At 38.8% G+C, this 27,429-nt stretch overlaps 1 protein-coding gene across 6 annotated transcripts in view; it reads left to right on the forward strand.

Annotated features, from left to right (window-relative positions):
• Positions 1-27,429, forward strand: part of CTBP1 (C-terminal binding protein 1) — a 219,733-nt gene that overhangs the window by 177,828 nt on the left and 14,476 nt on the right. For all 6 annotated transcript variants that reach the window (XM_031588247.2, XM_031588248.2, XM_090139785.1 and 3 more), the window contains 3 exons: positions 5,361-5,515; positions 17,481-17,625; positions 21,678-21,884. In XM_031588247.2, the coding sequence (XP_031444107.1) occupies positions 5,361-5,515; positions 17,481-17,625; positions 21,678-21,884 (507 nt within the window). Of the gene's footprint in view, positions 1-5,360; positions 5,516-17,480; positions 17,626-21,677; positions 21,885-27,429 lie in introns of those variants that run through there.

A 27,429-nucleotide genomic window follows, 5' to 3' on the forward strand; every position in this document is an offset into this window, starting at 1 on the left:
CATAGCTAGAAACAAAACATGAGAAAAGAATATAAATAAATTCATCTCCTAGGTAATTCTGGCTTCCAAGGCTAGCTACTACTCTTCTGCTTGGTGGTGGTGTTCTTTATTGAACTCCTACAACTGTCGAAATTCTTCATCCCACATCCCAAGTCACAGGAGGTGACAAAGGATGTTAGATGTGATTCTGGCAGAGTCAGAATGGTTCTGTTGCATATTTCCATGCTGGTAAGCACTCTTCTCTTACATCCATTATACTGACCCCTATACTTGTGCTGCCTTTATGGCGTATTTCTGCTGGTCTGTGCTTTAGTTTTATTCTGCTTTGAGTCAAAGTGCCACTTGAGATCATGGCACACGTATCCCAAGCTTACCAAAACACAGTCTGGGCTGCAAGATGCATGAGATGCATGCCAGGAGCCATGAGATGTTTCTGAAGTATGCCTCTTCTAGGAATTTTTGTAGAGCACACTGGCAAACCTGATTCAGAACAGCTTCTGCGTTCGTGTTTGGAGTGGGATATTTGTGTTTGTTTTGACAGCTTGTTCTTTATTCAAATTAATATTAATGTTTATTTTTAAAAGGACGTGTAATGTTGAGGACTTCTTGTAAGTAAGTGACAGCTGTGAGTAAAGTTACAGCCTAGGTAAGAATGCAAAGTGAAGGTAGGTGCCCCAGGGGATCAGTTTCATGTTATGTGTGCAAGGTTGTAAATGAGCTGAATGCCCAACCTGTCATTTTCGGGTCTTGTTTCTGTAGATAGAGATGAGGTTTTTCAGCAGTTTGCATTTTCTTAACAGTGTAAATCACTGTGATGTTTCTGCTGTGCATAAGGGAGGGTTGGTAGGAAAAAGCCTTTTGAAAGGATGTTGTCAAGGGAGTTTTCCTGCTTATTGAATCATTGCGCTCGTAAGAATCCCCAGAAATGAGACAATGGAAACTCTCCTTCCCAGGGCTGTCCCCTGTTCCTTGTGATGTTGGTTTGTCATCAGAGGGTTACTGCTGAGCGTTGTGCTTCTTGGCATTGGTGTACCTTTCAGAAAAAAGAATTGAAGCGTTTGTTTAGAAAAAAGAAAAACTCGTTTAAAGCATTAACTGGATTATTGCAAACAGATATAAGGAAATGAAAGGTAGGTTAAATTTTGGGCCTCCAGACCTGACAGTGTCCTTTACTTCTAGTGTGTATACCTTATTTGAGAGACATCTGGTGTTAACGATGGTACATCAGTCAGCAGCAGAAAAATGTGAACCTTTTGCCACCTTTCTGTAGAACAAGTAACCCACATTGCAGCTCCAGAAGGCACTCCTGTGCTGTGGCTGTGGCAGCTATGAGCTGTGTGGTGACTGCTCTGTGTGCACCTTAAACCTGCTGGTATTTCAGAAAAGCTATTTTAGAGAAACTCTAGCAGTCATTGGCAGGACAAGAGCTTCAGCACTAGATTATTTTTCTACAGAGGAGAAGTACCAAACCCATTCATAGCTGGATTGAGCTGTCAGGAAAACCTTTGCTTTCTTTAAATACATTTAGATAACCTTAAAGGCTTGTACCCATCCAACCAGAAGGCTCAGGGTTAAGGCTTCTGACTGCGTCCAGGTGCTCCTCCCATCCCTGCTCACCTGCTAAGGCAGGAGTGGTAGAGAGGGGTCCAGGTACATGTGGTTACAGTGCATCTGTGTGCTGCTGCTACCTGTGCTCCCTGGGGTGTTAGTGGCTGGTAGAGGAAAAGCAGCAGCCAAAGGGGGAAGGGTGCAGATGCAGTGAGCAGCTTTAACATTGAGCTTCCTGGCTTCTGTGAGAGCAAGTCAGACCCTTAATGTTACTTTAATGTATTGTTTGTTTTAATTTTTTAGTAAATATTTGAACATGATCCAGGCTTCAGAGGTTGCAGCGGATAAGAAATTTAAAAGCTTTGGTTCAAGATTATAGGAGGCTGCAAGAAAAGTTAAAGACATGGAAATGAGGATGGGATGACAGGCTGCTATTTTGCCACAGAATGCTGAAGATTGTAAAGGGCTGTGAAATTGAATTCGTGACCCTGGAAGTCAGGCTCAGTTTAAGAAGTGTCAGATTGGGGGGGGGGGTTCCTGGAAGTCTCACGTTAGGATAAGCTGAGCTTGTTTTCCCCTTGACAGAGGATCTAGGATGTGGGGGGTGGATGTGTGTGCCTTTTGCTATCTACGTTTCATAAAATGCTGTACCATATCCTTTAATAAGCCAGCGAAGTGACATGATTTTTTTTTAACAGAATTTCGTGTTTGTGTTGCTGCATGTCGCTTTGGACTACTTTACAGCTCTGTTCCTCCCTTGCACTGAGCTGCATCATTTGCTGCTAACGGGGGCATGGAAAATACTGCTCTGAAACACACATTGCTTTCTGCTGCCTTTCCAAGTGGGTGCTGCAGAACCGACTGCGTGGTGCAGCGTGACATTTCTAGATGAGGAACAGCAGAATGTAGCTCAGTGGTGGAAGGAGGTAGTTTTTTGTTCAAACGTTTCTGATTCATAGTTAAACCGTCTCTCTGCGAATGTAAACTTTAAATAATGACCGTGGCTGTGATTAAGTTACTGTGAGTTTACTTAAGTGTTGAGTTATTGTCTGCGATTCAGTGATAGCGAGTTTAGGCGGAAAGATTGTGCAACAGGAAGTCATGCTGCAGTCCAGAAAGGATTTTGGCAAGCCAGGGTTTGTGGGCTTTTTGTGGTCAAGGTCACTGGATGAGTTTGAGTTCTGGGGAAGCAATGCCGAGGGTCCTCCTCCTTGTTCTGCTGTACTTCGGGGCTTGCTCTGCAGTGCCTTCTGCATTCATTTTAAAGGCATAAGGGAAAATCAGGCTGCACCTTTGTGTGATTCACAGAAATTGTTATTTTAAAGAGCTGTGTTTTGCAGTGCTGTATTTTGTGTTTTCCTGAGGCAGCTCTAGTGAGAAGAATGATTTTTGAGAGGGATGGCTTTTAGTCTTGTTACCAGTTTGGGCTGCGTGGGCTCTTCCCTTGACAAATCTTTTTGCTATCTCTGAGGGAACTCAGCCTTGCCACATTTCTCCTCTTTCATCTTAAACATCTAGTGAAGTTGTGTATATTTTATGTACTTCAACATGGTTTCAAACTTGAAATCCTGGCTTTACTCCTGGTTAAGAAGATGACCATTAACATTTCACATGAATAGCAAGCAGAGTTGTTATATTCACTATGGATAGGGCTTGCAATGTCATTTTTACATTTATTTCAAAGCATAATTGCATTTTATTAGTGCAATTCGTGTTTCACACCAAAATATGCAACAAGTCTATAACACGCTTCATTTTAGAGTGCTTTAAAATAAATTAAAGATTGGGGTTTTATAATTAAGTTCCCATTAAAGAATAGCAATTATTCTTGAGATTGGTACATAGCATTTGTATTGCGTGTTCGTGTTGCATTTGTGTCCTGTACCACATCATGAGTGTGCGGTTTATTTATTCACAATGACTGTTTGAAGGTTGCTTGGCCATTTTGGGGTTCAGGCATGTAAGAACAGACATAGGTTAGCAAGGTGCTGGATTTCTATAAACAATATCTGGTGGGATATTAAATGCTATTTACTGAAATAATGGATGAGTTGTTTTTTTTTTCTGAGCACCAGTAGCATTTCTAAGGATGCGTGTTAGAGTAGAGGGTAGGTATTGATGGATTTCCAGCAGACAGTGCTTCTCATGAGCATTGCACCCATGGAACATTTAGGTGAATGCTTGTCATGCCTGAATGCCTGTCTGCTATGGTGAGAGTGCTGCAGTTGTGCTCTGGTTGGCAGACACTGGGACTAGAATGAGAAGAGACCAAATGTACTTCAGTGACCAAACGCAGAAGGATCAGTGAGGATCTGTTGTCCTTCTGTGTACCGTCTGCAAGATTCTTTTGCTCTTTGCTGCTGGATAAGCAATCTGAAACGTTAAGCAATTGCATTCAAATTAAAGCTGTGGTTGCTAGAGGTGCATCAGGTCAGGTGCTAGCAGGGAGTGCAGCAAACAGGAAAAATTCCAGTGACCCGTGTTGAGTCATTTTCAAGTACAAGAACTGTAAGAATGTAACTGCCAGGTTGTAGTAAGGCTGCTCACTCTGCTCACTGCAGAGATCCTTTTCCCCAGCTGCTGGTTTCCTTCACTGAGTATCCTGTGTGCAGAACTGAGACTTGCGGTGCAGATGGCAACTTTTTGACACTGTCAGAGGATTCAGATACCTTAGTGGGGGGTAGCTGCATTCATATTGGACTAATTTGGATTATGAAGTAGGAGGTAAAATTTTTAAATTCACACAGCAGCATCGTTTGCATTTGCACACAAGAAATATCTACCTTGCTTTGCTCTGCAGTGTTTAAAACTACTCGTTTGGAAAGAGGAAAAATTCATGTACTGTATTCTTGTTTCCATTTTTCCTTATCTCTTCAGGAAGTCCCTTTTTTCCACCCACGCTTAACTGCTTTTGTGTAAATGTAATGGTTTAATATTATTCCCTGGAGTACTTTTATATATTTATGGCATCCATACAGTAAAAAGATACTCTCTGAATATCTTGTTATGAGGATTACTTTTCATTTTAAGACTCCATAAAGAGGATATAAATGAAGCCTGTACTTTGAACTGTTTTTTTCCTTCCCCCAAATGCTTAATGTGTATTTATTTATCAACCTACCCAACGCTCCAAGTCTGGTGCTGGTCTAGGGATGAGCATTCTGCTCATATTTTTCCAGAGAGCTTTCAGTGGTGGATTAAGAATGATGCATTAGATCATCGAACAAAATCATTGTGTAAAACTTCTGAATTGAAGCAGACCTACATAGATCAGCACTAAGCATGTATAGTTGGACAATGGATCTTCAGTAAATATGCATTTTTGCTGTTGTAGGCTTTTTTTTTTTTTTTCAGCTAAATTTTAGTAAGAGCAGATCATAGTTGTATGTAAATTGAATGTTCAGCTCCTTACTGAATTGCATATAGTGCTCCATAATGTACAAGCCTGGGCAAGATCTTTCTCACTCTATCTGGAGCTCGTAAAGGTGTGGAATCCAATCAAAATACAGATCTTGGCTAAGGTTGCATAGACACTTCTCAGCAGAGCAGTGAGAGTGTCCTTTTAAAGCACTGTCTTATTCTCTTAGAGTTTTCAACCACCTTCCTTTGTTCAACCTCCTGAGCCTCCACTGCGTTTTTTTTTCTTAGTGTGAGAAATATTCTTTTTTTTACCGACTGTAGATTTTGTTCCTCTTTTTATTAGCTTCAATCCTTGAAATCTTTTTCTGCCATCAGAACAAGCAGGCTAGCTATAACCTGTTTTTATTACATTTCTGTGGCTTGAATAACCCATCTTCTCTGTTTCTTCGTAGGCATTCGACCTCCGATCATGAATGGGCCCATGCACCCACGCCCGTTGGTAGCATTGCTGGATGGCAGGGATTGTACAGTAGAAATGCCTATTCTGAAGGATGTAGCCACAGTGGCATTTTGTGATGCTCAGTCTACACAAGAAATTCATGAGAAGGTAATATTACAACGATAATTCTGGTGTTTTAGAAAACGTGGATAATTTAATGATTACAGATATGGTGTTTTGTGAGCGATGACAGCGTCTTAGATGTTGTGGTTGGGTTAATAGTTAATTACCTTGGTGATTTACTGGTCGTTTATTAGAAGTGATGAACAAAGATAAAAATGTCTGTGTCAGAATATGCCTTCTGTGCAGTGCATCCTTGGCTGGGTCTTGTCCGTATGCTTACCAACCGAATTAGATTTGGGGAGAGCATTTATCTGGGAAAACTGCATTACATGATGTTTTGAAATGCTTCTTGGAAACGCTGTTGCTAAGCTTTCAACTGGAAAGCCAAATATCAGTATTGAATTGGCTGTGTGAAGAACTTTCAAACTTCTCTGCTTAGCCAACTGTTGGCTTAAAAGATGTGTGCACTGTGAATTCATGCTGGAGTTTCAAACCAAAGGCTAACCAAAAATTTATTTTCTAAAAGAATTTAGAAATGCATTCTGATTGTACGTTATCCCAAAAACTTGTGCCTTTCCTGATGATTTGGAGACATGTAGAACCACCAGTGGCTTCTAATGCTGTCAAAGGATTTCTCGTTTTCTTAGAGGCATACTCATTTTTTGTGATGATAGCTAAGGGTGCCAGCTGGCTTGTGTGCCTGCATGGTCTTTTTTGGAGGCTTCTTTCAGCATGAAGACCTAGCATCTACCTCAAATCTTCGCAGTTCCTCAGACAGCAGTAGAGCCTTTCCACAACTGTATTTCTGCAGAGGCAGAATTAATTTTGATGATAGCTGTTAGCAGAGAAAGTCTCAACTACCAAGTATTCCTTTACCTGATAGAGTGGAACCTGCTTTTGTGGAGGTAAAATGAATTTGGTGGCAGAGGAGGTCAGTTGGATCTGGTCCAGGGGAATTTGTTTCCCCTCTCCATGAAGATTCATAACAGATGAATACAAATTCACATGGAGGCTTGTTGCATGTCTGCACCCACTTCTGCAAACAGAGCATGTGGTGGTGTGTACTGCTGAGCATGCTTCAGACACGAAGGCATTACATCAGCTGAACTGAATTGCACCAATAATTTTGCTTCTCTATAAAGATATTGTTAATCTTGTTCTGTGCTAATTATAGTAACCCTTAGGCTTGTTATTTCAGAAGCTTTTCACTAACTGTTTTAATTGCTTATTTACTTTTCATTTTCTTATGTAGCTTTGTTTAAACATTTTAGAACCTGGTATCTGTACATGATGGAAGACTTAATCTTTTCTTTGACTTTCTTATAAAGCCAGCCACTTGCATAGAATACCAATACAATTTTCCTTTCTGTTACTGAATAATTTTTTTCTGTAGTCCTTTTCATGTCAGCATTTTTTTGGTGCCCACCAAAAACCCACCAACAAACTCTTTTTTGGAACCCACCAACAAACTCTTCAGCTTCCAACTGCCTAAGAAATATATTTTTATCCTGAAAAAAGTTTCCATTGTTAAAACTTCCAAGATTTTTAAGAGCTGTGGTTGTATATTTTCTTTTTTTCCAGCATTAGAGGATTAAAGAGCTTTTTTATGCTGCAACAGCACAGCAAGCTAAAACAGCTGGTTCTCATGTTTCAGACAAAAATAAGTGATGACTCTCCTCTTGTAAAGCCCTGTATTCCTTGGTGGCTCTCTGATGCAGATTTGTTCCCCATACAGGAATATGCTTTTGTCAGAACAGTTGTCAGGAATGATCTTATAAGTTGTTTTCTGCAGCACCAGTACTGGCTTAACATTATTTTGAACTCTTATTCTGTTGTGACATTCCATTTTGAGGGAATAAGATTTTACTGAAACCGAATGCCGATGTCATACATTGAAAGAGATCAGTGTTTTTGCTGTGTGTACAGCCAGAAATGTTTGCTGTTGTGGCAAGGGAACCTAAAGTAACTAACTAGAGAACAAATAATAACAAGCGAGAACGTCTTTGTATTCATCAGTAATTTTTTAAATATTTTTTTATTTTAATATTTTTTAAAGTTCATTTGTAAAGATTGAAAAAGACCTTTTCTCTTAATTGTGCATCTCAAGAAATGTAATATAATGACTTATTTCTGTCTGTCTATTTTTCATCATATTTAAATGCTGTTTTTACTCTTTTCCTGTCTCACATCATCAGAAATATGACATGTGGATAGCTGGGTTCTGGTTAGAAGGACTAAATAGCACATGAAGAATAAGCAATATCAATGCTGTTTCACTCTATTAGTAAATAATAGCTGTCTGCTCTTCAGGTGAACACTGACAGCTGCACCACCTGTATGGTGCTCTGTTTTGCTTACAAAAATCCACGTCATTTACATTTTAATGCATCAAGACTGGGGAATTCCTGAGTGACACGATTGCTTTTCCTTGGAAACACCAAATATTTTCCCTTATCAGTGATGTATAGTAAATGAATTATGGAGGTTGAAAGTCAGCATGTGTATATAAAGTTGTAGCTTTGGAAAAGAAAATAACTGAAACCTGATGAGTAATGCAGGTAATCTTTTGCTGATCTTTACAAATATTTGTACATATGTGCTTGCTTCCATTGTTTCTTATATTAAAAGAATTCATTCTTATTGAACTCAATGATGTGTCTATAAAGTGTGTTTTCACTAGCAACCGGTACGTTGTCATGATGCAGATTTTCATTAGTCCAAAAGGTGATGCAGTCCTAAATCACTTGGGTTTGCAGTTTGTGTTCTACCAGATGATAAACTTCTGTGACAAAAATCACCAACCCTCATCCATTTTCAGATTGGTAAAGTAATATAATCAGTTCATGAAATGCAGAGCCCTGCTTGCTTTGCATGTGCGAAGTGCATTTTCACTTCAGTTGTTTGCTTGCTTTGGGAAAAAATCACCTCTTTGAACCCATTTTCAGAGCTGTAGTGAAGAAATACCTGTATTTCAGTACTGCCTGTTTAATGCATTGTTTGGAAATGGTATTTTAATGAATGTAATCATTTCTTTTTCAGGAGAAGTTTTAAAATCAGGAGTTGCCTATTTAAAATGTTTGTAGATTTATAATTCGTATTCCTGACTGTTCTAAATGGCACTGCCTTGTTCATGAAAATACACTTGATAATGGATGTTCATTTGCTAAAGACCATTGTGAAGGAAGAGATGACAGAACTCCAGGAAAAGACTTAGTGCTGAGAGGAATGAAAGGCTGCAAAAAGATGAGAAAGCTGTGGTTTTTGGTGGCTTGCATAGCTCCCTGATGGCAGGGAAGTGAGGAATCAGCAGCGAAAGAGGAAACATACTGGAATCCAGAGGAGGGATTTTGAGTTTGAAGAACAGGATGATGGCTTGAATACTGTGTTTTAAAATGGCTAGGCAGGAGTGGAAATGAAGAGTGCAAGAAGAGGAATTTGTGTGAGATTGTGAGACAGCAGTAAACTGCAACCTAGGTGGTTTGTGTTTTTTCTTTTCACAGACAAGCTGAGGGATTTTAACACTTGCAGGCAGTAAGGAGGAATAGAAATCAGGATTTGAATGCCATTCGTGTGGATCAAAAGCAAGATGCTAGCAAATACTGTGTACCTTACAGCGTCTGCTTATTAAGGAGTTTTCTTCAGATAGGTTAGTGTGCAAGTTCAAGTTCTGTAGGGATTTCCCTTTGTCAGAGAAACTTCTCGTTCTCTTTTTATCGCTGAAGAAATAGAAGTATGGAAAATAAGTAGCTTGACTTTAAGCAAGTCACAAATAAATAATCACATGTATTAGAATTCTGCTTCACCTCAGGTCAGAGCTTTTGTTACTGGTGCTGGTTGAAAAGCAAGCTGGGTGGTGTGGGTATGTTTCATTGCTTTGAAAAGGCTGCCAGTGCTGACATGAATCCTGACTTTTACTGAGAGTGGCCCAGAGTACTGCAGTAACTTTGCAGCTGAGGACATCTATTATAATTCTTCAGAAGTTACGTGTGTATAGGGATTTATTGATTTTTTTTATATTTTTTTATATTATTTTTATTTTTGCCACTCCCCATTTCAGTAGAGAAGGTGGTTTGTGTTCAGTACTGTTGGTAGGTATTTCTATTTCAGGATGCAACAGTCATTTAAACTTTTGGCTTCTAAGTTCTCTTTTATAGTAAAGGCTGTACTCAGCAATGTGAAATTGAGCATTTTGTCAGTCAAACTGGGGAGCTGGTGGTAAATGAGAACTGGGTTTTCTCACCCTCTCAGGAGACTTCACTGAGTCATTTGGGGTAGAAATTCACTTTGAGATTCTGGTGGTTTGATTTTTTTTTAATTAATAGAAATCATATTAATATCAGTTAAAGTTAGTACGTTAAATTGTTTTTATTTCTTCTACAATTAATTGTTTAAATCTGCCTTTTCGGTTTTCAACCTCAAATTGCTTCCAAGTAGCAGTTTGTTCCACCATAGGTGTTCATCCAAAAAAAGTCACCAAAAAAAAAAACCAAGCACAAAAATAATTAGCTGGCTTCCTTCTTCATTCCAGGTTGACTTGCTTTTCTGCTCTCTGTTCTCTCCTTCTGTCTGCCAAAACCCCTCTCCTTTTGAGTGCCATTTGTGGTTTACTATTCTTTCTCCCTTCATGGCAGCTTACACAGCCAGCACTTCTGTTTTTTGTAGCCTTGCTCTTTCCCTACTCTTTCTTTCTATTTCTTTGCCTTGGAGTCATCACATCACCTTGAGCACACCATTGAGGTTTTTGTGTTACCTCAGATTTTTCGAGTTGAAATTCTTTGGTCTTCAGGCTTCCTGACCTCATTACATATATTGAGAGAGAGACAAAGTGCACTTCCTAGCTAGAAGGAGCTAAACATAAAAATAATATGCAAACGCTGGCAATAGAAGTGTTAAGTCCAGCAGAGAAAAAATAAAGAGATCCCTGTAAACTTGAATGGAAGAGACAGAAAGCACAGCTGGTTACAAATGAGCTATAGAGCAAAATGTATATGCTGTGGAAACAACGTGTACGTTTTTCTTTTTCAATTCTATGGTTTCCAACATCTTCAGCTAGAAGGAAAAGAAAAAAGGCAGGAGGTTGTTTTGGCTGGATTTACTACTTCTTTCAGATGCCCAGTTCCTCAGAACATTGAGGAAGATGCAGTACTCAGCTGGAAGTGCAGATGTAGTCTGAGAGGTAAACCCACACTGCAGCCTTACAAGGGTTAGCCTTTAGTAAAGCTAAATTGCCTCAATGTCCTTGACCTCTGCTAAAAGCACCAACCAAAATTACCTTTGAAAGAATGCTATGTTTCCATACTTTTATTGTAGATGAAAACATTTGTAAGTTGAACTTCCTGTTTGGTGGAATAGGACCAGGTGTTTTCAGTCACTAATCTGTATAGGAATGAACTGTAGAAACATTTCCAGTCAGCACCGTCATTATCTAACATTGTTTCAAAGAGAAGCTGAAGAACTTTCATAATGCAACAAATGTTCGGAAACTGAGACAGATGACTCCTTGATTTGTTTCTATTTTATTAATGGTAAAATAAGATCATTTTTGCAGCTTCAGATTCTTACCCATTTAGAAGTGAAGCTGTAACTTTGCATTTGCACCATCACTGCAGTTTATATTGATGATACATTCCCAACATTGTAGTTGTCCAGCAGATTACATTTTCAATGTATGCGGGTTAAGATGAAGCTGTTATATGTGCTTGGGAATAAGTTGATGCTTAGGAGTTGATCCACTGAAGATTTAGGGAGACTGCTTTGAATGTACGTTGAATCAAATTCCTTATGAAAGACTGAAAGAAAAATGAGAAAATGAAATTCTAAATGCCTTTCTTACACCTTATAGAACAAAATATTACCTTTAGTATTTATTACAGTAAAGTTGTATAGAAAATTGGTGTTTGTATTCAATGACCTTTCTGCCAGATTTGACATTGGTAATGCTAGAGGTCAAGTGCAGCCTTAGCAGCAAGCTGGCAGCACCTGCAGACAGCCGGAGGGCTGCTGTGCCCAGCAAGCTGCCTGCATCGATCCTACGGGCAGAGCAGGCTCTGTCATGTGCACAGTTAGCAGCAAGCATTTTACTTCATTTCCTGGTACTGGATCTTTACTAAGGATCACTGGGGCTTGAAAATTGCTCATGGACATTAACAGCTTTTTCTGACGCAGTTCTGTGGGTTGATGCCCCGTCATCGGTGACTTTCATGATACAATGATCCTCTGGCAAAGAAGTTTGATTCATCCTAGTGTCTGAGAGACCTGAACTGAAATGCTACACAATTCTGTGATATGAATAGAGTATACAAGTTAATGCATAGAAATCTTGATAAAAAGATATTTCATTTAAAGCCTTTCTTGCCTTCCAGTTCTAGAACTCCATAATCCAAATAGCTTTGTTACCACGTTTCCAGTTTGTCAGTTTTCTCATGCTCTGTACAGCACCATAGCTACAGACCTGTTTCTCTTTACCTTTGTCACTTGAATAATTCAGGTGGGATATTAGGAACAAAATTCTCAGGAAGAGTGATGATGCGTTGGGACAGGCTGCCCAGGGAGGTGGTGGAGTCACCATCCCTGGTGGTGTTCAGGAGACGTGGAGGTGTGGCACTGAGGAACATGGTTAAGTGGGCATGGTGGGGGTGGGCTGATGATTGGGCTTGGTGATCTTAGTAGGTCTTTTCCAACCTTAACGATTCTGTGATTCTGTGAAAAATGTTTTCAGAGTCTCAGAAATTTTCAGAAATCGACTTGTCATGAAACTACTGCATGTAGTTGTCAGTAAAGGACTGACTTCCATGTAGTTTTTTTAAAAGGAAGTCTCCTGCAAGTTATACATTCACATACAGTTGTGTGTATGTGTATCTAGTTTTAAAAACTGTGTTTTATAAACTGGAAATCTACTGTCATATTATGTGTATACTAGTAGTTTATGTATAGTTATACTGCATATATTCTGTGTTTCTATACTGCATATATTTTATGATTCTATATTTGTAGTATGTTTATGTGGGTCTTAGAGTGTTCTTGGGAGTCTGTAAGTAGTATTTGTTTATGTAGCTGTTTTATACTTATTTGTATTTATGTAAGATGTAAAGCAAAGTCGTAATGTTTAGTGTCTGAACTAATAGCACTAAAGTCAGTAGAAGACCATAAAGCAGGGAAAGTGTGTTCCATGAATTGGATGTGTTACTGACAATGATGCTGATTGTAGGAATCAAACGTCAAGCTGATGTCTCGTAAATAGAAACTGGAACTAAAGAACAGCACAAACTGATCATTTTAGAGACCTGCTGACTGCTGTTTGAGCACACTGGGTTATATTTTTAGTTTTAAATCTGTTTGTTTCGCATGGATCCTGCACACTGTTCTGATGAGTCTTTCTGAGCAGTTAGAAGTCTCCTGCAACATTCCTCTAGAATATTGACTACAGATTTTATGGATTGCTGCTCCTCTGCAAGTCAAGTAATGCAAGGCCTGCTCAACTTAAGTGAAATACATTGTCTACCTAAATGTGCAAAAGTAACTTTTGGTGACATTGGAAGATTTAACTGGGGATGACACAGCAAGCTTCAAGTCCAAGAAATGCAATATCCTGTCATTTCTAGAACCAGATGGAATATATCACTTCTGGTAATGATTTCTGAGAGGTCTTTTTAAAAAATAACGCCGTGCTGTCATTCTGTATTTATTTTATAAATGTCTTCTGTCTCTGCATTGAAGTAGTTTGGCATTTTATCTACTGTTATGTTTTTGTGATCTGGATTGATTTGCAGGTTTTTGAGACCAGTTTTTGGTAGAATTAGTGTACGTTTAGATGACCAAAGAGCAAAATGGCTTGCTGTTTCATTATTAATATTTTATAGTACTCTTATGCTTTTTGGTAAAATATTCAAGATACTGAGCTTTTATTCAAATAATACAAGGCATGTATGTTGTAGTGGTCACCACGTGGTATTTGGTATGATGACTAAAATAGCCTGGCATTGAAATAAGATGAAAAAACTCAAAGGGAAATGTTTAATAAGGATTTGAACCTTCAACATTCACTACTGAAGATCTGTTAAATTCTTTGAAGTAGAAATGTTTCCTACTACAGTGTCAGCAGTTCTCCTAAGCGCCTTGGAGAGGTGGCATATTCTGAAAGCAAAGTAGTCATTCTGAGGTTGAAGAACAGCAAAAAGACCTGTCTGAATAGTTCTGATTGGAAACGATGTCAGCTCACTGAAGAAGGTATGAAAAAGGCTTTCAGCAAGTTTTCTGTAGCTTCACCTGGAAGTAAGTCAGTAACTGAGGGCAGAATAATAATGCAGATAACTTCCTTCTGTCACTGAATGATTATGTAGTCCAACTTGTGTCCTTTTTCAACTTTTATCTCAGATCCTTTCTTCCCAAAAAGGCCAACTGTCGTCAGATGAAAGCAGAAAATGGCTGCTGAAGGTACGCAGCTACCTCTGTTTGTGCTGTATCAAACCTTGCCTGTTTTGTTCTCATGCAGGAGAGCTTAAAAGAGTATTGTCTAATTCCCATGTACCTGAAATTTCTAGCTTGCTTGTTTATTACATCTACAGTGCAAATTGTCAGAGGTTGATTTTCTTTTTTTCTTTTTATTTTTTTGTAACGTAACTGCAGTAGATGCTAGACCTGCTTCTGTTTCTGCTGGTTTCAGTTTCATTTATTATTCAGATTTAGTTCACGTTTTATTTTTGATCTAACAATCTTTCTAGACTTAAGTACGTTTAATATGTAATGGCTGAGAAAGTAATTTATACAAATAATATTGAAGTACAGAAACTGTTGTTATTGCTGTAAGTGGCATTATTAACATTAACCTCATTGCAGAATGCTTCTAACTGCAGATTCTCTTTTTTTTTTTTTTGCTATTTTGATACACTTGTGTCACATGGCTAGGTACAGAAAGCAGTAATATAATTTAATTATCAAAAATAAATGTGAGATAATGTACAACAGCAGAAGACTGCGTGTTGGCACTGCGTTTCTTTGCTAACTCATCCATAATTCTAGAAGCTGTTAAGAGAAGAAACCTTCTTGCCCTGAACAGTAAGAAGAAAATCATAAAAGATCTCTCATATCTTTTGGTTTCATATCTCATATAATGAATAAATGAATGTGGAAATGGTTAATGTCAGCATTAAGCCATAGTTGAAAAATGATTTTCCTTTTCATTCAGTGCATTCTTATACCAGCAAATACTTTCTGATATCCTCATACCAGGCCAGAACCTGAACGGACTCAAAACTGTAGTGCAATGAGTCCAGAGCAGTGTTCGCAGAGTGCAAATTACAGTCTTGACTGACCGAGTTCATAAAAGATGTATCATTATGAAGTGAAATTCCCAAATGAAATGCCTGAGCCCGTTCATCTGTCTCTTAGCCCTTGCTTACAGTGGTTCTTGAGGTAGTGGAAGCTCTCTGCACATAAACACTCTGCCCTTTCCAGTTCTGGATAGCAGAGAAAAAAGGGTCTGTCTGTCCCATCAGTCTTGGGTTGCATTGCTGATAGCTACTGCACATTATGTATAAGCAAAGGATGTTATTGTCAGTGCTGCAGTGTCTGTAGCAACCCCTAAAGAAGCAGCAGTAGTGTGTGTGAAACAACACAGAATGGAGGACATGGCCAACTGGAGAAAGCTGGGAAATCATAGAGATCTTCAGGACCTCAAAGCCAGAAGCACCAAGTGCATGGAAATGCATCAGTAGAACTTGGGGCTGTGACATGCAGAAGAAAGAAGCCCTGCTGGAAACTTGGGAGTGCAAAGTAAGATGTGCTTTGGGAAGAGATGGATTCAGATTTATGTTTTTTACCAAGGGTTGTCAGTGTGCTGTTGGCCATGTGGAGGTGTGCATCATGTAAGGTTTCATTAGGAAGGATTTCCACTAAGCATGCTAGTGTTGGTATAAGAGTGGGGAGGGGAGTCTCGAATAGCAGTGTCTGCAGCCAGGTCACCCCTCAGAGAGCTGACCTTGTGCTTGCATGAGTGCACCAAGAGGGTAGAGAGAGACCAGCCTGGAGGAGACTAGAACGGGGCCTGTGAAGGGCAGCCAAACAAGTGCTGAGAGGAGATATGATCACTGTTTATTAATACATGTGGATTATAAACACCAAGGAGACAAAACGTGGTTTGAGCAAGTGGCCAACACTGGCACCAACAAACAGTCATGAGCTGTGACTGGAAATTCTGTGTTATTTGAACAGTGAGATATTGGAAAAATTCTCTATCAGAGAGCAGTGGGACAGAAACACAACACCTATGGGCATTGTAGGTGGGCATTTAGTCTGTTTATGAGAAAGACTGTTTCACATGCAGACTGTACTAGACACTTTGTGTTGTAGAAAGTCCAAACTGGTGGTAGTGTCACTGTGGAAGCAAACACAACAAACTGTTGTTTTTTGGTTTCTTTTTTTAACCTTCTGTAACAGCTGAAGTAAAAGCATCTGATGAATGCGCTCGTGCTGATTGGTGACTTCTAGATGTAATCTCCAAAGGACTTGTAGCATTAAAATCAAGGAGCTCTATGTGCATATAACCATTTAAATCTTCAGAGCCTACAGCTGTTCTTTGAATTATGTTGTAGCCGCCTACTAAAAGGCTGTGTAACTTCTGATTTTCTTGTAGTTCTCAGTCTTCCAAGTAAATTCTGCTCAAAGGATTCTTGTCTCTGTCTTATTTAGAGCTGGGGTTGCCTGTCCTGGAGCACCTATTGAAATACAGATTATTCTGTGGGAGCAGTTCTCTTTTATTTTCATGGGTTTTGCTTACATTTTCTTTTAAAATATTTTGTGTATTTTAATTTTTTGAAGTTACAGCTGCAGATCTCGTGTTCCAGTACATTGTTGTCATGCTTTGTGTGTGAGATTGTACTTTGCTGTAGGTTTTTTTATTTTTATTGATGTTGATTGTTGTCCCTGATTACCATACCCTAGAAAATGCTCACATGAGCAGCAGTAGCTCAGCTGAGAGAATCTCTACGTCTACCAAGCCCAAAAGTCTATTGAATAAGAAATTTGGAGCATCCAGAGAATTGTGGGATGTGCATGATAGGATCCACTTGGCGTGATTGCAGCTAGCTCAAGTGATTTGTAGAATGATTACAATATTAGGCACTGCAGCAGAGGTGGAAACCAATGTGTTTTTAAGATGTGAAAAAGAATTCGAAAATTCCTGGACGTTGCTTGCAAACTTCCTTCACACCCCTTTCTTTTAACCTTTCTTGAGTAGGTTGGATGTATATTCACATCATCTGAGAGACATTAAAATCTTGATGGTCCTGTCAGCTTATTTTGGCTTTTGTTTTTCTCAAGTTTTATTTTTGCAATGTTTTTGTCTTGGTACTTTTTCTTAATTCTTAGAGATGTTAGTTTTGCTGGATAATCTCAATTGCACTAATTTATATGACTTCCAGTTTCCCATCAGCAAAATCTTAGACAGTTGCACCACCACTAAAGTAAGGACGCGTGCTTTGTGTATAAATGGACTGATTTCAGTCTCTGTTGTCCAAGGGTTTTGTAATGATTACTGAATGTTTTCTATTCAGGTATAGAGAGGTTTAATAATGCAGTGGATGCCTGTACCACTGTGTGATTGCTCTGTTATTTCATTCAAAACTGAATGTCAGCTGCGTAAACAAAAAAATGCTCATTGTTAAAATTGAGTGCCTGCTCTCATGTTTTGTTTTCAGGATGTGTGCACAGATGCAGTCCTGTATTTAGGGTTCAGTATTGCAAAACATCTCCTGTGAAATGAGCTTTCCCTCTTAATAAGAGCACAAATATTGAGCTTTTGCTAAAGCTTATCTCATCATGCTAGAATAGACATGTCAGAAAGGGAAAAAACAACAAACCTGAGTAGACTGGATGATACTTGGGCAAATACTCTTTAAAACGAACATCTAGATTTAATGCTTCTACAGCCTTTAGTGCTTGAAAGTTTGTTTACATGATTGAGATCCTATGAAAGGAAAGCATGAAGTATTTATTTCTCTCATTTTCCTTGTAGGTACTAAATGAAGCCGTGGGTGCACTGATGTATCACACTATCACTTTAACACGAGAAGACCTGGAGAAATTTAAAGCACTTCGAATAATTGTCCGAATCGGCAGTGGTTTTGATAATATTGACATCAAATCTGCTGGAGATTTAGGTATGATTATTAAAGACTTTGTTTTACATCTTATACTTGCCTCTTGATAGCGTCTGAGTCTTTGCATTAATGTTTCCTCTACAATTTATACTAACATAGTATGTAAGCTGTATAATTTTCTCATCAGTGTTTAAAAATCATTATACAGATATTACCATTAGTTAATTAAGTGATAATATTAATGGCTCTGACAAGATGACAGTCTGCCTGTTCAAGATTAATACAAGAAGTATGGCCATAATTTTTCCTCTCTTTTTCTTTTTTACTTCAGTTGTGTATTTTAACTACTGTCTTCTGTAATCCAATCACAAAATATAATTCCGTCAGCATGGGAAGCTACTACTGTTTGAATAAAAAATGAGATCGTTATCAACTGTCTGGAACTTATTTATGATGCATGAGATTTAGTGCTAAAGCACTCCATAATATAGATTTTATAGAGGAATCAGCTGTTGCTGCTTCAGAATAAATTTAGGAACTGCAACTATGAAGACTGTGCTTAGTGCTTCACTGTTTAAAAAAAAAAAAAAAAAAGCAACTCTGATTTGTCCTTCACTTCCTTTAGGATAAAACCCATCCATTATCTGTAATCTACATGTAAAACTGTGTAACTGGAAATAAATGTCTGTATATTTTTTCTTCTGCTAAGTAGATTGAAAATATGAAATAACATAGAATGGTTTGCATTTGAAGGGACCTTAAAGCCCACCCTGTCCCAACCCCCTGCCATGGGCTTGGTGCCTCCACCAGCTCAGGCTGCCCAGGGCCCATCCAACCTGGCCCAATTGGGCTTCTCCAGGGATGGGGTACCCACAGCTCTCTGGGCAGCTGTGACAGGGCCTTGCTATCGTTTTTCTTCCTTATATCTAATCAAACATGTTTAAATAGTAAAGTTTCCCATTATGCTCTGGAAAGATCTCAGAATTCCTTACTTCCATATGACAGTGCTTAGTCTTAGTAATAGCCCCACTGTTGTAGAGAAGAGCTGGAATATGGGTCTGTTTATCAGTAAATGAAAGTAAAATAATCATTTGTTTTTAATGGCTGTGTAGTTTGCACAGCAGGGTAAGAACTTTTTGTGAGTTTCTCTAAAGAGTAGATCAAGCATCTAAGGCTGTGTTCCTACTTACTCTTAGTGGTGCCAAAGTTGGGTGCATAGAGCATAGTGCATGAGCCCTAGAAGTCAGACATGCACGTAGAGATTGCCCTGGGGTAAAATTCTGGATTCAAAGCCAAAGCTTGGGTCTGGATCAAAGGTCTCAGACCTGTCGTGAGTCTGATTTGTGTGGAGAATCCCTGATGAGTGGACTATGTGCTGATTTGTGGGCAGGTCTCTGCTGATGGTAAGCAAAGCTTATAATTTAAATGCATTCACATCGCTCTTCAAGCCACAGTATAGCAGACTTGGGGAATTCTCATTCATATGAAATGTTAATAATTCAGTTCTTAGGCTGTGATTAGACTGAGTTATGCAGTTAAGATCCATCTCATTTGTGCATTCCAGTATTTACAAAATACAGTTGATGTCTGTTTCTGAAGCCAGTAAATGCTGGAATACTTGCAATGTAAAATCTCTCCTAGTAGCTAGGGCAAACTCACTGCTCCTGGGAGAAATCTCCTTTCATTTGTTGAATATGCATCTCAAGGAAGTAACATGAGAATTATTGCTCTTTGTAAAAAGCTTTTATTCAGTCTTGAAATATAGCACAGAGTTGGACCTTAAGGTCTGACATTCTCCTGAAATTTCATAGCAACTTTTGGAGTAATTTTCAGGGAGCACACTGATGAGGTTGTTACCAGCTTTTCCCTCTCGGTGTTGTTTTCATGTTATCACTTCTTGAAATGCATGCAAACAGATGTTCTTTGGATGATGTTTTTATGATCTGGTCTGTTTTTCTCCAGATTGTTAGTTGTTGACTAGAAAATATGTGCAAGTTGTAAATGTAACTACATGCAAGTGAAATGTGAATCAAGGGTAACACCTGTTGTCTTCTAAGTTTTTCAGCCTTAAACTAAACCATGTAATCACTGAAAGCAAAGCAGTAAGGAAAAGAACATAGAAGGAGTGGATAAGAGAAGAGTGCATGTTTTCTGATGTGCAGTGTCTCTTTTTTTCAGAGCATTGTATTTACCCCACTATCTGTATGGTTTACCATGCCTTTTTGAAACCAGCTGTTTTTAAAGAAGGGGGAAATGGGAGGGAAAAAAAGTTCTTGCTATTTAGGAATTAAATTATCATACTCTTTCCTAAGGAAACCTATTAGGGAGGAAGGTGTAAGGCAAGCTTAATTTCTTACATTTCTTCTCACGTATGTGATATAGCTTCTTAAGGTCATTTTAGGGCATTTTCTTTTTGTTACTGATGCCAGCCATTAGGAGACATGCTTATTAAATTCATTTTGCCATCTAAAGCCTGTATTTTTTGGTCCATGAAAGACCTTTTTGTAAACAAAAGAGCTGTTTAATATGATGCACTTAAAAGGGTTTTATATTTTAATCTTCTACTTCTTCCCTCACTCATGCTCTTTCTTTCCTTTTTAAAATATGGCAAGTTTCATACTGCCATTGATGGTAGCAGGATGCCAATATTAGTAGTGATGCTGTTTTATCTGTGTAAGTCCATAGAGCAGTGTCTCAGCACACACTACAACAGAGGAAAGAAAAATAGTTCTGAGCTTCCTTATGTTGGCTGTAGAAGGTACTGGGCAGCAGAATGAAGGCATTTGAATGGAAAACATAGATAAATGTGCAAGCTTGTATGTAAGATATAAGCTTATTTTTTGTCAGATTATTGTCTTATTGAAGAGAACACTGGGTTTTCTTTCTTGCTTCACAAGATATACTGCTATTAGCTGAAGACTCATTGAATATTTATTTATGTAAAAACCAAACAACTTGACAGGGAAAACAGCATTAAGGTTATTTTTATTAGTATACAAAACACTTCTTTCTCCACTATGAAATTATACTGTATACTGGTTTTGGTCTCAGTCAGCAGAATGAAGAGAGGAGCATTAGTGGGAGCTGGTGATTAGAGAACGAACATGCAGTAAATAGAAAGAATGAAGACAGGTCAAAAACACTGTGAACTTTTTCCAGTAAACATTTTGCTTCACTGCTGTACATTCAGTACTGACAGGTAAAAGCTAATTAAAAGAACAGAACGAGATGACTTACGTTCTGTTACATTCAATGCCTGTTCTTTTTTTTTTTTTCTAAAGTAAAAATGGAATACCTTGAGCCTTGAATCAGTTCTCCTTCCACAACAGTCTGTGGAACTCTGTAGTAGTCTTTCAGCTTCTTGATGTTACAGCTTTTTTAACTATTAATTTAAAAATGCATTTTCCTTATAGCTGAAGTTTTGTGTTACCTTTACATTCAATGCAGGACCAGGTTTTGTATTTCAATATTGAAATTTAAATGAGTTTTCTGTAATATGAGGGACGAAGAAAGGACTTGAATTCTGTGTGTAGCAACTCTCCAAACTCCTATGCAGCGTGAAATAGATTGTTCCTCCCTGTGTTATTACAACCTATGTATGTCTTGGAAATAGTATTTCTCTCATCAGGGTTTATAAGAGTGGCTTTCATTATAAACTAGTCTTTTTTTTTATTTTTGTAACATAGACAGCTTTTGGGGGGTATCTGCTCAGTAGTAGCAAGTTAACTCACACAATGAAGTGCAAACAGTGATCTTTAACCTCACTGGCTTTGTGGTGAGAGAAAAGCATGTATTTCTTCCTGCTATTCAAAGCACGGAGCCCATTGTGCACATAAAACACTTACTAACATATTGATTTGGTTACTAAGCTACCTGACATCCATATACTTACTTTTGTGGTTTCGGTTGTCCATTTGCTGTTTGCCTTAATGTGGAGAAACAGTAAATAGTAAAAGAAAAGAATCAGAAAAGGAAGTTTGCTCGTATGTGGTATTAGTGCAGAATCGTTACTGAAATAGCTGTAAATGTAAACATCATACTCAGGGATTGCTGTTAAATGGGAAGAAAGAAATGTTTGGCAACCTGCTATCTTTTCCATCCATTCTTTGCAGGGATTGCAGTGTGTAATGTGCCAGCTGCCTCTGTAGAAGAAACAGCGGATTCTACCATGTGCCACATTCTGAACTTGTACAGACGAACCACCTGGCTTCACCAGGCTTTGCGGGAAGGCACGAGAGTACAAAGCGTCGAACAGATTCGGGAAGTGGCTTCTGGAGCTGCCAGGATCAGAGGGGAGACCTTGGGCATTATTGGATTAGGTATGTTTGGTGGAGATGTAGTTTAATACTCTTTCCAAAAGAATCAAATTTTCCTTTCCGAAGATTTGAGCTATAGAGACAGAGTACTTCACTCTTTTTCATGCCAAGATTCTGTATAACACCACCTCATTCCTGGTGTTTATATATCTCAGATATTTCCCCCACAGACATCACCGTTTCCCTCAGGCAATTTTTGCAGTTGATTTTCTCTGAGTTGAGTTTCTGTACATCTTTCTGCTATTGTAATGCCCATTGCCAGGCACATTGGTTATAAGGGGAAGAGGCATCATTGTTTCTCTTTTCCAGGATGAGGATTCTGCTACTTGTACTCAGTATCGTGTGTATTTGTTGTGCATTGTCATGTCTGGGTCTGTCTGTGCTTTTCTCTGTTTTCTGTATTTAATATGAGAGGTCTTTGTTGCAGTAACAAGCTGCAGAGCAGTTACTTCTTGCATTTGGTCAGGCTATGTCTGAATTTGTATTTCAGCTCAAATGAGAAGAAAAAATATATGCAAGACAGTTTTAAATGCTTCCAGACCTAATAAAATCACCTAGTTAGATTTAGGGATATTCAGAGAGGTATTTCAGCATCTAACAGATGGACAAGTTTGCTTGAAATGAATTAATTACTGTCTGTTATAGAAGCAGAAAAGAAAAGTCAGTTTCTGTTTAAAAATTACTCAGTTTCATACCTGTCTTATCAAAGATCTCACAGACTCTGAATGTAATTGCTGTAGCATTCATCCACAGGAATTAATGACAGGATTTTGACAACAGGACATTATATTTAAATGCCTGTTTCAGTTACACATTACTGTGAAATATCACAGGCCACGAACTCTTTCTGGAATTTGGAAGTAGCTTGGTGTTATGTAGTGTTCATTGGAAAGAGCATGCAAGGCAGTAAAAGCATCTTAATAGTTAAAGAACTTCCTTTAAAATACAACCTTTAAGATGTTGGTCATGGAATTTCTTTCTCAAATCTGTATCCATGTGTTAATGCACCTCATTTAAACACGGAATGGTTATTATACTCATACAGACAAATCACTTGCAGTGTTTTAAAAAAGGAAATGCACATTGCATTTTTGAAACTTAATTCTTCACTTACATTCTATGTGCTTATTTGCTGGAGACATCTGTCCTGCTGGCATTGTGTTTATTGTATTGCACTGTAATTCCAGGCTGAGATAAGCAAAAAGTCTTGATGTATTAGTGACAGTGAATTTTCATTGTGCTGTTTTTGTTGCAAATGACTGGAAAGAGCAGAGAGACAACTGGATAATCAGATTGCCAGTATCTGTGTAATGCTACATGAAGTACTGGGATTTGTTTGTGGTGGTGATTGTTTGTTTTAAATAAGCCTTTTGTGTGTGTGTATACTAGAAGGCTAGTAACATCTGATTTTAAAGGTACACATCTGTTACAGTTATTAACCAGTAATTTTCTGTAGTCTTTAATTGTTTCTATTTCTTTTCCTACAACAGAATATTCACAGTTTCAAGGAAAATGCTTTATAGTTAGATTCGAATACACCCATGTTGGTTTAGTGCATGTAAGTAAAGAAGCACAGCATTGTGGTTCTGACCTGTTCAAATAAACTCTTAAATAGCTGTGTACTTATGAGGAATAAGAATGCAGTCTTAAAAGATGTAGGAATAAAGGTAGACTAGATTTAGTGTTTGTGCACTTCAGACACCTACCATTCTAAATATCTGTCTCTAGTTTTAATCTAAAATGTGCATTCACAACCATGTACAACAGGCTGCACCCCTTAGGTTGTGTTTCTCTTCTAGTGGCCTCTTCCCACATCTGTAGTGTTGCCTCAGTTTATTTACCTATTAGGATGTGTCCACATCAGAAGTGCTGCCAAGCTAGCAGACTATGAAGTGAGTGTAGCACCTACAAAACTGTTCTCCTCTTACTAAGTCCTGCTTCTTTCCTCTCGAGCTGTGTAGTGTTACTGTTTTTGTGCTTATTAACATGTTTCTGGGATCATCCCTTTTATCATCCCTTATACATCCCTTAGGGCTGTGTTTCTCTGTTTTCATCTTAAGCTTGTACTATCTTCAACAGTGGGTTGGCTAAATTATATCAATTTGTTCTGCAGCAACAAAGTCCAGTTTGTCTCATCTGTTACTGGGCTTTTTCTTTTGTGCTAAAAAGAAACATCCTAGCTCTTGCCTATCTCTCTGCTAGAGAATGACTATGTCATTCATCCAGAGCTTCAGCTACTCACTTCCTTATCCACTAGTCCAGCCAAGTTTCATGACTCACTTGCCTTTTTCCCTCACCCACTCTCTTTTCTTTGCCTCCTCTCATGCATATTCCTGCTTTGACACTTTGTCTATCCTGCGTAATCCTATTTCTTGGTGCTCCTCCTTTAAAGTTTTTACCCCATCTCTCATCCTCTGCTTGTACTGAAGATAAGCAAAGACTCAATAGCATAATGCCTTCTTCATGTGTTTGTTGGGTACCATCTATCATTCTTTCCCTGTTTGGTCAGCCTCTGAGTTCCTTAGGGCAGAGCTTGTGTTTCTTTCTGTCTTTTTGAAGTGCGCGATTCTATGCGCCTTTCATAAATAATAATATCACATCATTAGGCAGCTGTCTGTGGCACTTATAGTCTTTATTACTACCCAGTGTCCCATATTTCAAGTGATGCATCACAAGATTTACAAGCTTGGATAGTAAGCCCAGTGTAGGAAGTTTAAAAAAAAAAAACCAAAAAAAAAAAACACCACAGCATTTTCACCTTTTATCGAGGCAGTTTCTTTGTTTGTTTGTTATTTTTGAAAGAGTATTTGTGAACAGCAGCACGTAAGTAGATGGATGAGTAGGTAATAACTGGAGCTGGTTCTGCTGTAATGATCATTTTCTAGCAGAAATCACACTCCCTTCCCCTTCCTTCCCAGTTACAAATGCTGGTGACTAATAGCTAATGCATTTCCTCACTCGGGAAAGGTGAAATTCCTCCAGATGCATTTGTCAGTGCATCATAATCCATGTCATCACTCAGTTTGTCTTTCTTCATCTGCTCTATTCTCCCACTGGTGTCACAAGCCTGACCAGATGTTGGCCATAGCACAGCTTATTGTGTCAGACTGTGAGGTCTAAGAGCTGGCTGGTGTTGCCACATGGGACATGTTGCCCCCTTAGCAGTCCTGCTAGGTCACCTGGTGTGCTCACCAGGAAATAGAACAGAAAGGCCTCGTCCCAGAGGCAAGTCGTGGATCAGAGATCCAAGAGGGAATAGGAATTACCCACGTTCCTCATTACTGCTGCAAAGAGATGCTAAGTGCAAACACTTCTCTTTCCATGGAAGTCTCCAGGCAGGTTGTCATCATTTCCATGGTATGGGGGATACTGAAGCCAACTTTGTAACACCAGCGTAGGTGCACACTCACTGCCCAGGAGCTGGATGGGGGTCAGATAGAACTGCAGCTCTGAGATTGCTGCGCTCAAGTCAGGTCATTGGCACAAAGAGACTCTGCAAACAGTGGGGCACTGCGGGGAAGGAAGGAGGTGCATCCAGCAGGAGACCCAGGCAGCTGTGGTGTGTCTGTGCACTACTTGTAGTTGGGCTGAAATGATGCATGGGCTTTTCTAGAGCTTTCTATAAGTCTCTTAACTTCTAAAGTAGGCTCTTGTTGCTTTTTGCTTTCTTGCAATGCAGTGCGTTTTATGCATTCTTCCCGTATCACAGATCTGGAAGTTCATTTTACATCTTGAACATCAGTTTACCTTCCCTTGGAAGCACCTAAGTCTCATGAATATTTATAGCAGTTGTATTCACTTTTAAGGCAGCGTTTCCCTGAAGGTGGGATGCTTTGGGCACTATTCTGTTGTTCTGTATGTGCTGAGGAAGGTTTTCAGCCACTCCTTGAGCCTAGGAATTACCCACGTTCCCCATTATTGCTGCAAAGAGATGCTAAGTGCAAGCACTTCTTTCCATGGAAGTCTACAGGCAGTACAGTACAGGAGTTCCAGGAGAGGAGGAAAACTGTCAGATCTGTAGCTGTCTGTAGTTTTGAAAGGAATTGGCAAATTACAAGCACCCACCTATGTATTTCTGTAAGGACTAGACTGAATATGAATCCTCAGTTAAGGAGGAGTTCTGTCCCATTTAATAAAAAATGTAATAAGGCAGTACTGGCCAGAAATACACATGTGTGAATTCCAAATGTTCAAAAGGAAACTGCACATCTCAGAAGGTTTTAGTGTTGGCCCAGCTGTGATGAATGGAAAGCACAGCTTTAAGTGGAGAAGCTGTAGTAAGAGATTCCTCTGCCACGAATCCCCTCGGGTATTGGTGCTGCAAGGAGTGTAAAGAAGAACAGATGACAGAGTGTCACATGTGGAGATGAATGGAGTTAGAGTAAAAGTGATACACTAGCTTTAAATTTAAGAAAAAAAAAAATGTTTACAGTTGTGTGGCTGATTTCTTTATCTCTGAATGTGCCAAAATTTGAAAATAATAGTGTGCTGGAAATGGTTTAATTCATATTCATAAGAAAAAGCTTCAAAGACAAACAATTGCAACGTACACAAGTATTGAAATAAAAGATTGTATTTTAAGTTGGTGTCCCCAAAGAGAAGCTGACAGCCCCCATCAGACTGACAGGCTGCTTAATATTCCGAGCACATCTGGCACTAAGCACTGCAGAGTAACTGTGCTGAGGTTAAATGATCAACACACAACCTCTCTTCCTGTGTTGTCTTAAGTTTATTGAAAGAGCATCTGAAAGGCAGAGGGAAATCTCTTTGGGCATAATTGAAAAGATAGAGGATTTCCCTGTGCTAATTTGACTCTTCTTCTGAGTTTGCTCAGGTGTTACAAAAGAAAACTTGTAGACTTTGTTTTTTAAATGAGACATGAGTATTATGATGTGTCTAGTGAGTGATATTCTTGCAATGTCTTTATCTAATGTTTGTATAACAATGATGTGAGTATCTAGTGTGTAGACTTCCAACCTGAAAAGTTTTGGTTCTCATTCTGAAAAATCTCCTTATTTGCTTGGTGTACTTTGCTCCTTTTCTCCTTGTTTTAGTGGTGGTATTTCAAAGGAAAATGCACTCCTACTGAGGTATGCAGCATGGAATCATGCCCAAAAAGCAATTTCAAACACAGCTCTGAAATAGTATGACAGTAAGGAAAGATAAACAGGGAAAAGCTAAGGATGGTGTAAATACTGTCTGGTACTGTGCTCATCTGAACTAGGTGCTGTATAATGGACTGCATTTATTTATGATTTAAGTAAATTGATTGAAAAACTTTAAAAGCTTCGAGTAACTGGATTTTTCCAGGCATTTTAATGCTGAAAGGATGTTACTGAAAGTGAGGGAAAATGCTAGCATAGAAAGGAGATTCCATGCGCTGAGAATGGTTCAGCTTCAGATTAAACAAATTATCTTTCATTGCATCCATTTTTGAGGATTAATTTTGTAGCTTTTTATTAAAGGCAGCTGGTCCAACATGGGTAAGAATAAGTCCTTGTCAGGCTGTGTTCACAAGCAGTGGAGTTTTACCACAAACAGGCCCAGC

Source organism: Phasianus colchicus, chromosome 4, assembly GCF_987193195.1.
Source record: "Phasianus colchicus chromosome 4, bPhaCol1.hap1.1, whole genome shotgun sequence".
NCBI classification, from domain to species: Eukaryota; Metazoa; Chordata; class Aves; order Galliformes; family Phasianidae; genus Phasianus; species Phasianus colchicus.